Below are 15,876 nucleotides of genomic sequence, written 5' to 3'. Positions count from 1 at the left end.
ACTTGTGGTGAGCACACTGATACATATGGACTTGTCAAATCTCTATGCTGCGCATTTGAAACTAATGTAACACTGTGTGTCAACTATACTTTCATTTAAAAATCTCCTTTTCTGGGGTGGCCTGGGTGGCTCAGCCATTTAGTGCCGCCTTCGGCCCAGGGCCTGACCCTGGAGACCCGAGATCGAGTCCCAGGGTAGGCTCCCTGCATGGAGCTTGCTCCTCCCTCTGTCTGTGGCTCGGCCTCTCTCTTTCTCTCTCTCTGTGTCTCTCATGAATAAATAAATAAATTCTTTTTTAAAAAATCAGCTTTTTCAATATTCCTGTCATCAATCTAGTTACATACTTGCACAGTAAGAAAGGTATTCAAACCAAAACCTCATCTATCATTAGCTACCTCCAACCAAGCATTTGAGCTTGTTCCTCTCCACTAGAAATATTAAAAGAAAATGTTTTAAAAATCGTATTTTTCTACATTTAATATTTCTCAGATAACCAGAAAGTTTACATTACCATCATTCTTTGAAGCTTATTTTGTAAAATTACCATCTAATTTTTGTCAAGGAAGCCTAGATAAGAATTTTTAATAAAATGTTAAGAAACACTGCATTCAACTAAAAATTTGTGAAGAGCTCTCAAAATAGAAATCTAATAATATGTAGTAAGTGCTGGGGTACATATCATTCCTGAGGACCAGATTCTTACATCTAGTATTGAAATTCTTCCAAAAACTCTGGCTCTGGATAAATGATTACTACTACTTAAACTTTCAGTTGCAGGTTATGAGAGAAAAAAAGAAATGAGCTACATTTAAGAGTAACATTTCCAGGTTAAAGAGAACATCTACTTCCTTCTTAAAAGAAGCCTTAGCAGGTCTTTTCAAGAGATAAACAAATGTGTGAGAAAAGCATCCAATATCAGCTGACTGAAATTTTTGGTTATTTTTTTTTTAAGATTTTATTTATTTACTCATGAAAGACAGAGAGAGAGACAGAGACACAGGCAGAGGGAGAAGCAGGCTCCATGCAGGAAGCCCGATGTGGGACTCGATCCCAGGACTCCAGGATCATGTCCTGGGCCAAAGGCAGATGCCCAACTGCTGAGCCACCCAATCATCCCTCAATTTTTGGTTCTAAGTTGATATCACTTACTTGTTAAGTAGAAAAGATGAAGAATCTCAATAAGCATTGCCTTCTTACATTTCATCACACTAAAATGCCTTGATCCTCCAAATAGATTAGTTCCCATTTCTAGGAACAGCCTATACCTCCTAGTAAAATGTATTGCAACTGTAATTAAATAAGTGTGTAATCCATCCTTTAATATCTATCTTAGTAACAAGAAAATAAACTCCACAGGACCACTTGTTTTTGTTTTTGTTTTTTTAGATTTTATTAATTTATTTGAGAGAGCATAGAAGGAGAGAGAGGGAGAAGCAGACTCCCCACTGAGCTGAGGGCCCAACACGGGGCTCAATCCCAGGACCCCAAGATCATGACCTGAGCTGAAGATAGATGCCTAACCAACTGAGCCACCCAGACACCCATTTTTCTTTTCTTTCTTTTTTTTAAATTTTATTTGAGAGAGAGAGACAGAGACTTGGCATTTTTTTTTTTTTTAAGATGTGCAGAAAGTACTTATACAGGTAATTTGGTTTTGACTCAAAATGCTTACAGCATTTATACCTTAGGAAAGAAAATTATTCCTCAAGAAACATGTAATGATTGCATAAAAGGGTTCCAAATAATTTTTGTGAAAATATGCAAGGCAAAAATAAAAACAAATCCACTGAATTCCCATTGACAATTCAATGAATATAAAAACTCCAATGGTATTTACAACTAGTTATTCTGGGTTAGTTTAGAAAATTAGGAGACAATATAATCACATACATTATTCATATACTATAAACTTTTTCCCAATAGCAAAATGATAAAGAGTATAGATTATTCTTGAAAACTAGATTTTTACATATCTAATACTGAAATTTGGCCACGGAATAGCCCCTGGGTAAATGATGACTACTAGTAATTACACAATTTAAGTTACAGATTATGAGAGAGACAAAATATTATATCCCCAAAGTAATTTTAAATGAGACAGATGCTAAAGAAGAATCAGAAGAATAAGTTACATGAATTTTTTTTAAAAAACTTAGTCTTTTCAATTAGACTACTCTTTTGGTATCATCTTCATTATCATTTCTTCTTTCACCTCCAAAAATAAAGCATTTGTTCTATAACAGGCCAAGCATTAACACTTTCAGAACTCAGAAGGAATAATCAAACATCTTACACGTTTTACTTAAATATTCCCTGAAGTGTGGTCTGAGGACCACCTAATAAAGGTAACCAGGGAACTTCTTAAAAATACAACTCCTTGGACCTCATTCTACTGAGATTTTGGTTTATCACATTATAAATAGGGACCCCAGAATATATAGTTTAGCAATACCCAGGTGATACTTATGAACACTGAAATTTAGGTAATTTGATATATCGTTGTAATGACCGCACAGGGATCCAATAAAATTATATCACACAAAGCCAGTACAAATTATATCACACCACTTTTCTGCCCCTGGACGCCACCGAGTAAGCATCGTTAAAGTCTCCCCTCCCACCACCGTCATGTCTAAGTCAGAGTCTCCCAAAGAGCCTGAGCAGCTGCAGAAGCTCTTCATTGAGCTTTGAAAAAACTGATGGAAGTCTGAAGAGCCATTTTGAGCAATGGGGAACGCTTACGGACTATGTGGTAATGAGATCAAATACCAAGCGCTCCAGAGGCTTTGGGTTTGTCACATATGCCACCGTGGAGGAGGTGGATGCAGCTATGAATGCAAGGTCACACAAGGTGAATGGAAGAGTTGTGGAACCAAAGAGGACTGTCTCAAGAGAAGATTCTCAAAGACCTGGTGCCCACTTAACTGTGAAAAAGCTTTTTGTTGGTGGCATTAAAGAAGACACTGAAGAGCATCATCTAAGAGATTATTTTGAACAGTATGGGAAAATTGAAGTGATTGAGATCATGACTGACCGAGGCAGTGGCAAAAAGAGAGGTTTTGCTTTGTGACATTGATGACCATGACTCTGTAGACAAGACTGTCATTCAAAAATACCATACTATGAATAGGGTAGCCCGAGTGGCTCGGTGGTTTAATACCGCCTTCAGCCCAGGGTGTGATCCTGGAGTCCCAGGGTGGAGTCCCACGTCAGGCTCTCTGCATGGAGCCTGCTTCTCCCTCTGCCTGTGTCTCTGCCTCTCTCTTTCTCTCTCTCTCTTTCGTAAATAAATAAATTTAAAAAAAAAATACCATACTGTGAATGGTCACAACTGTGAAGTAAGGAAAGCCCTATGGAAGCAAGAGGTGTCTAGAGCTTCATCCAGCCAAAGAGGCCGAAGTGGTTCTGGAAACTTTGGTGGTGGTTATGGAGGTGGTTTGGGTGGGAATAACAACTTTGGTCATGGAGGGAACTTCAGTGGTTGAGGTGGCTTCAGTGGCAGTCGAGGTGGTGGTGGACAGGGTGGCAGTAGGGATGGCTATAACAGATTTGGTAATGATAGAAGGAACTTTGGAGGTGGTGAAAGCTATAACGATTTTGGCAATGAAAACAATCAATCCTCAAATTTTGGACCCATGAAAAGAGGAAATTTTGGAGGCAGAAGCTCTGGCCCCTATGGTGGTGGAGGCCAATACTTTGCTGAACCACAAAACCAAGGTGGCTATGGCAGTTCCAGCTGCAGCAGCAGCTATGGCAGTGGCAGAAGGTTTTAATACTGCCAGGAAACAAAGCTTAGCAGGAGAGGAGAGCCAGAGAAGTGCCAGGGAGCTACAGGTTACACCAAATTTGTGAACTCAGCCAAGCACAGTGGTGGCAGGGCCTAGCTGCTACAAAGAAGACATGTTTTAGACAATACTCATGTGTATGAGCAAAAAACTTGAGGACTGTATTTGTGACTAATTGTATAACAGGTTATTTTAGTTTCTGTTCTGTGGAAAGCGTAAAGCATTACAACAAAGGGTTTTAATGTAGATTTTTTTTTGCACCCATGCTTTTGATTGCTAAATATAATAGTCTGATCATGACACTACATATATGTGTCTTAAAAAAAAAAAAATTATACCACACCATAAGATGCTATCCTCAGGCCAGCAACCCAGACAGTAAGGTATTCAAATTGAAATCCAGGTAATTATTCTTGACTCCTCCCACTTATTTTTTCAAAAGATTTTATTTATTTATTCATGAGAGACACACACAGAGAGAAAGGCAGAGACACAGGCAGAGGGAAGAGCAGGCTCCTGGCAAGGAGCCCGATGCAGAACTTGATCCCGGATCCTGGGCCAAAGGCAGACGCTCAACTGCTGAGCCACCCAGGCCTCCCTCTTCCCACTGTTTATAGCAAGAGTTTATCTCCTGAACCTGCCCACTTCTTCCCATCCCCACTGCTATTCCCTATTATTCAGGACAACATCACTTACTTGTACTCTGCAAAAGCCTCTATTTAGCCATCCTGCCTACAGTCTACTGTCCCTCTAATCCTGCTGACCTCAGAGTACACGTCCCTAAAAATGCAAAATCTAATAAGGTCACTACTTAAAATGGACCAGTGGCTCACTACTGCCTGAGGATAAAATCCAAACTTTTAATTTTTCTAACAGACTAATTCCTTGCCTTTACATGTTCTGTTCCCTCTCTTGTACCACAGTTCCTTTGATACCAAAGCAATATTTCCAATATTTGAATATTACCATGTTACTAGCCACCATCCATGGCTTTCTAATCACTAACACACCAGTTTTCCAATTTGACTGTTTCAGCTATTCAAAGGAAATCTTATACTGGATGCTTAAACAATAAAACTGATTAATGCAGAGCTTTTCTGGTTGCCATTGGAGATGACCAGGAGGCTCAACCCCCTTACCTCCTTTCTACCCTATAGCAACTTTTAAGAGTGCTTCAAAGAAAGTAATTCGATTTTTTTTTCTTAAAAGATTTTATTCATTTATTCATGAGACACAGAGACACAGGCAGAGGGAGAAGCAGGCTCCTCGCAGGGAGCCAGATGTGGAACTCGATCCCGGGACCGAAGATCACTCCCTGAGCTGAAAGCAGACATTCAACTGCTGAGCCACCCAGGTGTCGCAGTAATTTGGTTTTTAAAAGCTAGACTCTCTTACGTGGCAAACACAGATCTGGTCCAAGAGCATCTTTTCTGCACAAAGGTACCATACATGGATACCCAAAAGTTCCTTCTGACTGCAACTCTCTTCCCCCAACTTTTCTCCTTAAAGAACTACTAATTCTTCAAGCTTCAGCTCTCCAGTCAATATTCACAGGCAGAATTAAGCTCTGCCACACCTTCACAGTGCTTGCATAAAATAAACCTCCTGTATAGCATTTATCAGATTGTACTATGAGTCTTATAGCCTGATTCTCTACTAGATTGTCAACAACTTGAGTAAAAATCTTTACATCAGGATCCCTGGGTGGCACAGCGGTTTGGCGCCTGCCTTTGGCCCAGGGCGCGGTCCTGGAGACCCGGGATCGAATCCTACGTCGGGCTCCCGGTGCATGGAGCCTGCTTCTTCCTCTGCCTGTGTCTCTGCCTCTCTCTCTCTCTCTCTGTGACTATCATAAATAAAAAAAAATTTAAAAAAAAATCTTTACATCTCTCTATCCCCCCCAGTTTCTAAAATACTCTGATGAATAATATACATATGATGTCTATTGAATAAAAGAAAAAAATATATATAAATGTTAATCTCAAGTCCTTAAAAAATTATTACAATGTCTTCAGTCTATTCAATGAAATAAGGTAAAAGAAAATCCTTTTCCAGAATAGTTAACATTCTAATAATAGGTTTGGTGTTTAATGAAATAAAACTTTATTTATTTTTAAAGATTTTATTTATTTATTCATGAGAGACACAGAGAGAGAGAGAGGCGAGACATAGAGGGAGGAGCAGGCCCCTTGCAGGGAGCCCGATGCAGGACTCGATCCCTGGACCTGGGATCATACCCTGAGCCAAAGGTAGATGCTCAACCCACCCTGGCATCCCTGAAGTAAATCTTTAGTTCAGTTATTTGGATTAATCCAATGGCCCACATTCTTAAATTTTTAAGTATTTCCATAAAAATTGTAATTTAAAGATTATTTATTTTAAAGAGAAAAAGAGAGCACACATGCACAAGCAGGGGAAGAGGGGAGAGGGAGAGAGAGAATCCTCAAGCAGAATGCTGCTGAGCTTGCAACCAACATGAGGCTTGATCCCAGGACCCTGAGATCATGACCTGAGCTGAAACCAAGAGTCAGATGCTCAACTGACTGAGCCATCCAGGTACCCCAATATGGCAATTTAAAATTATCTTGCTTAAATTGATTTATTAGTGAATTATTGAGTATCTACTGTGTTATATAGATGATAGAGAACCATTAAGCTAAGGGATCTTACAGGCTATCTAGGTAGTCAATAATAATGTACATAAATGGAAGTGGAAAATGTAAGAATGAATAACAGTCTATAGACTTAGAATCATTGCTGAAAAATTAGATGAAAATGAGATTGTGATAGAACATCTTGATGTTATAACTAAAAAAGAAGACCTTACATAAGAGGAAGTTAGAAAAAGAAATACCTATGGAAGGTATCAGGAAAGGAAGTCAAACAGGAGATGGGCCTTAAAGAATGGATAGAATTCAGTTAAGACAGTGGTGAGAGTAATCCATGAAAGGAAAAGTTGAGTAAGGATGTTAGTAAGGATCAGAGAAGATTCATGAGCCTGATGAGCAGAGATACAAATTAGGGAGTTGTGAGGAAAAAAGACTGAATGGATTTTATGGCATCAGGGTTCAGAGAGCTTCTAAAGCCAGGAAAAAGACTTCATATTTTATGTGATAGAAACCAAGTAACCAGAAAGCTTAATAGATCATTTATAAAGCTTTAATAATTCTAAATTAATTGTCTTATTTTGCATTCGAGGAAAATAAGCCACAGAACAATTATGTGATTTCCTCTTAGTTAGGAATAATACAGAGTAACCCCACTTATCACTCGGTTGCTTCTGGAACACTTTGATGAAGTAACTCCTCATTCAAGTATAATGGGTAAATGCAGTTGAGCTTGGCTATTTGCCTAGGTTCTAAACAGAATTTGTATCAAGAAGGGCATACTCTCTTGTGAGAAAAAAGTCCTTCATGTATTCAAACATGAATTCTTGACAAAACCCAACTCCTTTGGTTTTAAAATGATGATTTAAAAAATTTACTAATTCCATACCAAAAACAAGCAAGAACAATTTCTCTATTAAATATATTGACAGTTAAAAGAAAGGTTTAAAAACTGAACTCTCCATATTGGTTGGGTATAAATTTTAATACTTTAACTACTTCACCATCTTAAATCATACTTAAAATAAGTATTTCCAGAAAGACAAATAATAGAGAATGTACCCATTCTTCAAACTGAACTTAAAGAGTTTATATGGTCCCATAAATCTGGAATTGATTGAACCAGTATATTCAGAAGACAAATCAGAAAGATGCAGTCAAATACATTCATTGAAAATATTTTTTAAAGATTGAGAACCAGGTGTGTTGTGCATAGCCACATTTATGACAGCACATCTGTGGTTGTTCACCGTCATAGCTTACCCCAGTTTTATCACACAAGCGTAAAGTATGAAACGATCCAACAGCAAATAATTCTCCATCTGGAGCCCAGGCAACTGAGGTAATAGGATGCTCATGAGGTAGTGAATTGTACAAAGGGCGGCCATAACTATCCCATACCTAAAAAAGTATATTTAAAAAAATCTTTTATAATGGTTGTCACATTATTACAAACAAGTTTGTCCTACAATAAGGTATCAATTAAAGATTTAGAAATCATCACTTTATAATAGTAGTAATTAAAGTCTTTACTATCATACAAAAGCTGTACTCTTTAAAACTCAAGTATCTCAAAAAAATTTATACCATTGTATAATTTTCCAATTTCACTAAATCTTTGATTAATCATATAGCCTACACATTGAGTCCTTTTAAGTTTAACAATAGTTTTGAGATACTCAGTTTTTTGCTTAAAATTTTTGCTCAGTAAGTGTTCTATCAACTTTCCCTATAAATATTTATTTCAATTAAATTTCCTCTAATTTCAGTTATATTAAATCTTATTTTTAGTATAAATTATTTTGGTCTGAAGCTGAGCAATGTTTAATAAATCAGTAAGATTGATTTCTAAAACTTCAACTGAGTTGATTTAAACAGTCAGTAAAACTAGGAGTTTTATTTATGTTCCTATTCATTAAATCAAATTCTATAGCTAGTGAGATAGGTCAATGAGAAAGTCAACACCTTAAAATACTACTTTAAATTATAAAATAACAATTTGCCAAAGTATTAGATATAAAAGATAATTGCTAAAGTGAAAGACTGAAGAATATTCTTATATGCTAAATACTTTTCAGCTAAATTTAATTCTTTCAGCCAGGTGATATATTCAAACATCACATACCTTATATTTACAATCCTCACCAGCAGACAAAATTAAATCATTGACAGAGTTCCAATCTACTTTTAGAATAATGCCATCATGAGCTTTCCACTATGAGAAAAAAATAAGAAATTAAATATAACTGTAAGAGCACTGAAAAGTTTTGGGGTTTTTTTTGTTTGTTTTTTGTTTTTAAGAAAAGACATTTTGCCTCTCTAATGATTCTCTTGTCCTGTCCTTGGAGATTCCTATCTTCCTAGCATAGCTGTTATGCATAACCTTATCTGTTTGTTTCATTTCTAATTTAAAGTAATGAAAACACTTAGCATTATGACATCTACTATATAGCTTTACCTCCTTATAAATCTCCTCTATTGCCTGGACTCCAGATGGAAAATCTCTTGCTATTAAACTATTTATTCCAAGCTTGATGTGTGTGTGTGATAACTCTGGACTGAATCCAAATCTTGCTCTCTTTTATAGCTGATCCAATTAAAGATAATGCTTTCATTCTTATTTACTAATTCTTTTCTTTTTAAAAAACTTTTATCACATAACCATCTTCCTTAGTACTCTGTTCATTCTCTTCTGCATATTATCCTAAGCCTCATTCTCTTTACCTTCATGTCTCTAGTCACTGAACTCTGTAAGACACCTCTGCTGCATTTACCATATAACAAAAGGATGTTTTCCACAGATATGTACATATTCTATACATATATATATATATAGAATGCATACATATATCTATTACCCAGAAACTGGCAATCTAGAATGTAAGCATGGATCCCTTCTTGCTTTTAAATACAATCAATTCATTTAGCACATGAATTTTACCATGTTTAGGCAGAATAGTATAACTGAAAAACAATTAATTTTCTTTGAAGACCATAGGTATGTTTTAATGTCTAAGCCAATTAACTTCACATCAAAGAGTAAACCATGTTAAAGGCTCTCTATAGACAATTCCCAACCTACTGTTCCTTTTTCTTTTTAATTTCAAGATTTTACTTAAATTCAAATTAGTTAACACATAGTGTAGTATTAATTTCAGGAGTAGAATTTGGTGATTCATCACTTGCATATAACCCAACACTCATTACATCAAGTGCCCTCCTTAATGCCCATCACCCAGTGACCCCATCCCCCCAACCACCCCCCCTCCAGAAACCCTCAGTTTTATTCCCTATAGTTAAGAGTCTCTTATGGTTTGCCTCCTTCTCTGTTTTTATCTTATTTTTCCTTCCCTTCCTCTATGTTCACCTATTTTGTTTCTTAGATTCCTCATATGAATGATATCATATGGTATTTGTCTTTCTCTGACTTATTCACTTAGCATAATACCCTTTAGTTCCATCCACGTCATTGCAAATGGCAATATTTCACTCTTTTTGATGGTAGTATTCCATTGTATATATTATACATATATATCACATTTTATATATATATATATATATATATACATATATATATATATATACCACATTTTCTTTACCCTTTCATCAGCTGATGGGCATTTAGGCTATTCCCATATTTTGGCTATTGTAGACATTGCTGCTATAAACATTGGGGTGCATATGCCCCTTTGAGTCACTCTTTTTGTATCCTTTGAATAAATACTTAGTAGTGCATTGCTGGATCATAGAGCAGTTCTATTTTTAACTTTTTGAGGAACCACTTTACTGTTTTCTAGAGTAGCTGCATCAGCTTGCATTCCTACCAACATGTTATTTCCTGAGTTGTTCAATTTAGCCACTTTGATTGGTGTGAGGTAGTATCTCATTCTGGTTTTGATTTGTAATTCCCTGATGATGAGTGATGTTGAGCATCTTTTCATGTGTCTGTTAGCATTTCTAGGTTTTCTTTGGAGAAATGTCTGTTCATGTCTTCTATTTCTTTTTTTTTATTTTCTTTTTTTCAATAATAAATTTATTTTTATTGGTGTTCAATTTGCCAACATACAGAATAACACCAGGTGCTTGTCCCGTCAAGTGCCCCCCTCAGTGCCAGTCACCCATTCACCCCCACCCCCCGCCCTCCTCCCCTTCCACCACCCCTAGTTCATTTCCCAGAGTTAGGAGTCTTTATGTTCTCTCTCCCTTTCTGATATTTCCTACCCATTTCTTCTCCCTTCCCTTCTATTCCCTTTCACTATTATTTATATTCCCCAAATGAATGAGAACATAAAATGTTTGACCTTCTCTGATTGACTTATTTCACTCAGCATAATACCCTCCAGTTCCATCAACATTGAAGCAAATGATGGGTATTTGTCATTTCTAATGGCAGAGTAATATTCCATTGTATACATAAACCACATCTTCTTTATCCATTTATCTTTCGACAGACACCGAGGCTCCTTCCACAGTTTGGCTATTGTGGACATTGCTGCTAGAAACATCGGAGTGAAGGTATCCCAGCGTTTTATTGCATCTGTATCTTTGGGGTAAATCCCCAACAGTGCAATTGCTGGGTCATAGGGCAGGTCTATTTTTAACTCTTTGAGGAACCTCCCACAGTTTTCCAGAGTGGCTGCACCAGTTCACATTCCCACCAACAGTGTAAGGGGGTTCCCTTTTCTCCATATCCTCTCCAACATTTGTGGTTTCCTGCCTTGTTAATTTTCCCTAGTCTCACTGATGTGAGGTGGTATCTCATTGTGGTTTTGATTTGTATTTCCCTGATGGGAAGTGAAGCAGAGCATTTTCTCATGTGTGTGTTGGCCATGTTTATGTCTTCCTCTGTGAGACGTCTGTTCATGTCTTTTGCCCATTTCATGATTGGATTGTTTATTTCTTTGCTGTTGAGTTGAATAAGTTCTTTATACATCTTGGAAACTAACACTTTATCTGATATGTCATTTGCAAATATCGTCTCCCATTCTGTAGGTTGTCTTTTAGTTTTGTTGACCTGTATCCTTTGCTATGCAAAAGCTTCTTGATGAAGTTCCAATAGTTCATTTTTGCTTTTGTTTCTTTTGCCTTTGTGGATGTATCTTGTAAGAAGTTACTGTAGCCAAATTCAAAAAGGGTGTTGCCTGCGTTCTCCTCTAGGATTTTAATGGAATCTTGTCGCACATTTAGATCCTTCATCCATTTTGAGTTTATATTTGTGTATGGTGAAAGAGAGTGGTCATTCTTCTGCATGTGGACATCCAATTTTCCAAGCACCGTTTATTGAAGAGACTGTCTTTCTTCCAATGGATAGTCTTTCCTCCTTTATCGAATATTAGTTGACCATAAAGTTCAGGGTCCACTTCTGGATTCTCTATTCTGTTCCATTATCTATGTGTCTGTTTTTGTGCCAGTACCACATTGTGCCAGTACAGCTTTGTAGTACAACCTGAAATGTGGCGTTGTGATGCCCCCAGATATGGTTTTCCTTTTTTAAAATTCCCCTGGCTATTCGGGGTCTTTTCTGATCCACACAAATCTTAAAATAATTTGTCCTAACTCTTTGAAGAAAGTCCATGGTATTTTGATAGGGATTGCATTAAACGTGTAAATTGCCCTGGGTAACATTGACATTTTCACAATATTAATTCTGTCAATCCATGAGCACGGAATATTTTTCCATCTCTCTGTGTCTTCCTCAATTTCCTTCAGAAGTGTTCTATAGTTTTTAGGGTATAGATCCTTTACCTCTTTGGTTAGGTTTATTCCTAGGTATCTTATGCTTTGGGGTGCAATTGTAAATGGGATTGACTCCTTAATTTCTCTTTCTTCAGTCTCATTGTTAGTGTATAGAAATGCCACTGATTTCTGGGCATTGATTTTGTATCCTGCCACACTACCAAATTGCTGTATGACTTCTAGCAATCTTGGGGTGGAGGCTTTTGGGTTTTCTATGTAGAGTATCACGTCATTGGCGAAGAGGGAGAGTTTGACTTCTTCTTTGCCAATTTGAATGCCTTTAATGTCTTTTTGTTGTCTGATTGCTGAGGCGAGGACTTCCAGTACTATGTTGAATAGCAGTGGTGAGACTGGACATCCCTGTCTTGTTCCTGATCGTAGGGGAAAGGCTCCCAGTGCTTCCCCATTGAGAATGATATTTGCTGTGGGCTTTTCACAGATGGCTTTTAAGATGTCGAGGAAAGTTCCCTCTATCCCAACACTCTGAAGAGTTTTGATCAGGAATGGATGCTGTATTTTGTCAAATGCTTTCTCTGCATCTAATGAGAGGATCATATGGTTCTTGGTTTTTCTCTTGCTGATATGATGAATCACACTGATTGTTTTACGAGGGTTGAACCAGCCTTGTGTCCCGGGGATAAATCCTACTTGGTCATGGTGAATAATTTTCTTAATGTTCTGTTGGATCCTATTGGCTAGTATCTTGTTGAGAATTTTTGCATCCATGTTCATTGTTCATCAGGGATATTGGTCTGTAATTCTCCTTTTTGGTGGGGTCTTTGTCTGGTTTCGGAATTAAGGTGATGCTGGCCTCATAGAACGAATTTGGAAGTACTCCATCTCTTTCTATCTTTCCAAACAGCTTTAGTAGAATAGGTATGGTTTCTTCTTTAAACGTTTGATAGAATTCCCCAGGGAAGCCATCTGGCCCTGGACTTTTGTGTCTTGGGAGGTTTTTTTTTTTTTTTTTTTTTTTTAAATTTTTAAGTCTTTCTATTATCCTATCATATTATCTCACCTTATTTTGTTTCGATTTGAACTTATCTGATTCATTTATTTGTTTATTTATTGTCTGTCTTCTCTCTTGTTGGTCAGAATCCTTGTGGGAAAGGCATGCTTAAAACTGGATAATTTTGGGGCACCTGGATGACTCAGTTGGTGAAGCATCTACCCTTTGCTCTTTTTTCTTTTTTTTTTTTAATTTTTATTTATTTATGATAGTCACACAGAGAGAGAGAGAGAGGCAGAGACACAGGCAGAGGGAGAAGCAGGCTCCATGCACCAGGAGCCCGATGTGGGATTCGATCCGGGGTCTCCAGGATCACGCCCTGGGCCAAAGGCAGGCGCCAAACTGCTGCGCCACCCAGGGATCCCAGTCTTAGGAGGTTTTTGATGACTGCTTCAATTTCCTCCTTGGTTATTGGCCTGTTCAGGTTTTCTATTTCTTCCTGTTCCAGTTTTGGTAGTTTGTGGCTTTCCAGAAATACGTCCGTTTCTTCTAGATTTCCTAATTTATTGGCATACAGCTGTTCATATGTTTTTAAAATCGTTTGTTTGTATTTCCTTGGTGTTGGTAGTGATCTCTCCTTTCTCATTCATGATTTTATTAATTTGAGTCTTCTCTCTCTTCTTTTTAATAAGGTTGGCTAATGGTTTATCTATCTTATTAATTCTTTCAAAGAACCAAATCCTGGTTTTGTTGATCTGTTCCACAGTTCTTCTGGTCTCGATTTCATTGAGTTCTGCTCGAATCTTTATTAACTCTCTTCTTCTGCTGGGTGTAGGATCTATTTGCTGTTTTTTCTCTAGCTCCTTTAGGTGTAAGGTTAGCTTTTGTATTTGAGTTCTTTCCAGGTTTTGAATGGATGGTTGTGTTGCGATGTATTTACCCCTCAGGACTGCTTTTGCTACATCCCAAAGATTTTGAACGGTTGTATCTTCATTCTCATTAGTTTCCATGAATCTTTTTAATTCTTCCTTAATTTCCTGGTTGACCCTTTCATCCTTTAGCAGGATGGTCCTTAACCTCCACGTGTTTGAAAAATTCTTCCAAAATTCTTGTTGTGATTTAGTTCTAATTTCAAGGCATTATGGTCTGAGAATATGCAGGGGACGATCCCAATCTTTTGGTATCGGTTCAGACCCGATTTGTGACCCAGTATGTGGTCTATTCTGGAGAAGGTTCCATGTGCACTTGGGAAGAATGTGTATTCAGTTGAGTTTGGATGTAAAGTTCTGTAGATATCTGTGAAATCCATGTGGTCCAGTGTATCATTTAAAGCTCTCGTGTCTTTGGAGATGTTGTGCTTAGAAGACCTATCTAGTATAGAGAGAGCTAGACTGAAGTCACCAAGTATAAGTGTATTATTATCTAAGTATGTCTTAACTTTGGTTATTAATTGATTGATATATTTGGCAGCTCCCGCATTCAGGGCATATATATTGAGGATTGTTACGTCCTCTTGTTGGATAGATCCTTTAAGTATGATATAGTGTCCCTCTTCATCTCTCACTATAGTCTTCGGGGTAAATTTTAGTTTATCCGATATAAGGATGGCTACCCCTGCTTTCTTTTGAGGACCATTTGAATGGTAACTGGTTCTCCAACCTTTTATTTCCAGGCTGTAGGTGTCCTTCTGTCTAAAATGAGTCTCTTGTAGACAGCAAATAGATGGATCCTGCTTTTTTACCCAGTCTGAAACCCTGCGCCTTTTGATGGGGTCATTAAGCCCGTTCACGTTCAGATTTACTATTGACAGATATGAGTTTAGAGTCATCATGATACGTATTCTGTCCTTGTTTTTGTGGATTGTTCCACTGGACTTCTTCTTAAAGGGGAATTTTAAGAGTCCCCCTTAAAATTTCTTGGCAGAGCTGGTTTGGAGGTCACATATTCTTTCAGTTCCTGCCTGTCTTGGAAGCTCTTTATCTCTCCTTCCATTCTGGTGAGAGCCTGAGAGCCTTGCTAGATAAAGTATTCTTGGTTGCATGTTCTTCTCATTTAGGACCCTGAATATATTCTGCCAGCTCTTTCTGGCCTGCCAGGTCTCTGTGGAGAGGTCTGCTATTACCCTAATACTCCTCCCCATAAAAGTCAGGGATTTCTTGTCTCTTGCTGCTTTAAGGATCTTCTCCTTATCTTTGGAATTTGCAAGCTTCACTATTAAATGTTGAGGTGTTGAACAGTTTTTATTGATTTTAGGGGGGATCTCTCTATTTCCTGGATCTGAATGCCTGTTTCCCTTCCCAGATTAGGAAAGTTTTCAGCTATGATTTATTCAAATACATATTCTGGACCTCTGTTCCTTTCGGCACCTTCGGGAACCCCAATTAAACATAGGTTTTTCTTCCCCAGGCTGTCATTTATTTCCCTTAATCTATCCTCATGGTCTTTTAATTGTCTCTTTTGTCATCAGTTTCCCTCTTTGCCCTCAACTTGTTTTCTATGTCACTCACTCGTTCTTCCACCTCATTAACCCTCGTTGTTAGGACTTCTAGTTTGGATTGCATCTCATTCAATTGATTTTTAATTTCTGCCTGATTAGATCTAAATTCTGCAGTCATGAAGTCTCTTGAGTCCTTTATGCTTTTTCTAGAGCCACCAGTAGCTTTATAATAGTGCTTCTGAATTGGCTTTCTGACATTGAATTATAATCCAAATTTTGTAACCCTGTGGGAGAGAGGACTGTTTCTGATTCTTTCTTTTGAGGTGAGGTTTCCCTTCTAGTCATTTTGCTCAGTGCAGAGTG

The 15,876-nt window shown here is 37.6% G+C and overlaps 1 protein-coding gene across 4 annotated transcripts in view; it reads right to left on the bottom strand.

The window, feature by feature from the left end:
- The window catches only part of IFT80 (intraflagellar transport 80), a 127,748-nt gene that overhangs the window by 69,576 nt on the left and 42,296 nt on the right, over window positions 1–15,876 (bottom strand). For all 4 annotated transcript variants that reach the window (XM_041731667.1, XM_041731666.1, XM_041731668.1 and 1 more), the window contains 2 exons: window positions 8,517–8,606; window positions 7,655–7,792 (listed from right to left, as the gene is read on the bottom strand). In XM_041731667.1, the coding sequence (XP_041587601.1) occupies window positions 7,655–7,792; window positions 8,517–8,606 (228 nt within the window). The remainder of the gene's footprint in view (window positions 1–7,654; window positions 7,793–8,516; window positions 8,607–15,876) is intronic.

The sequence above is a fragment of the Vulpes lagopus genome, chromosome 17 (assembly GCF_018345385.1).
Source record: "Vulpes lagopus strain Blue_001 chromosome 17, ASM1834538v1, whole genome shotgun sequence".
Classification (NCBI taxonomy): Eukaryota; Metazoa; Chordata; class Mammalia; order Carnivora; family Canidae; genus Vulpes; species Vulpes lagopus.
This window is presented reverse-complemented; position numbering and strand designations above follow the sequence as displayed.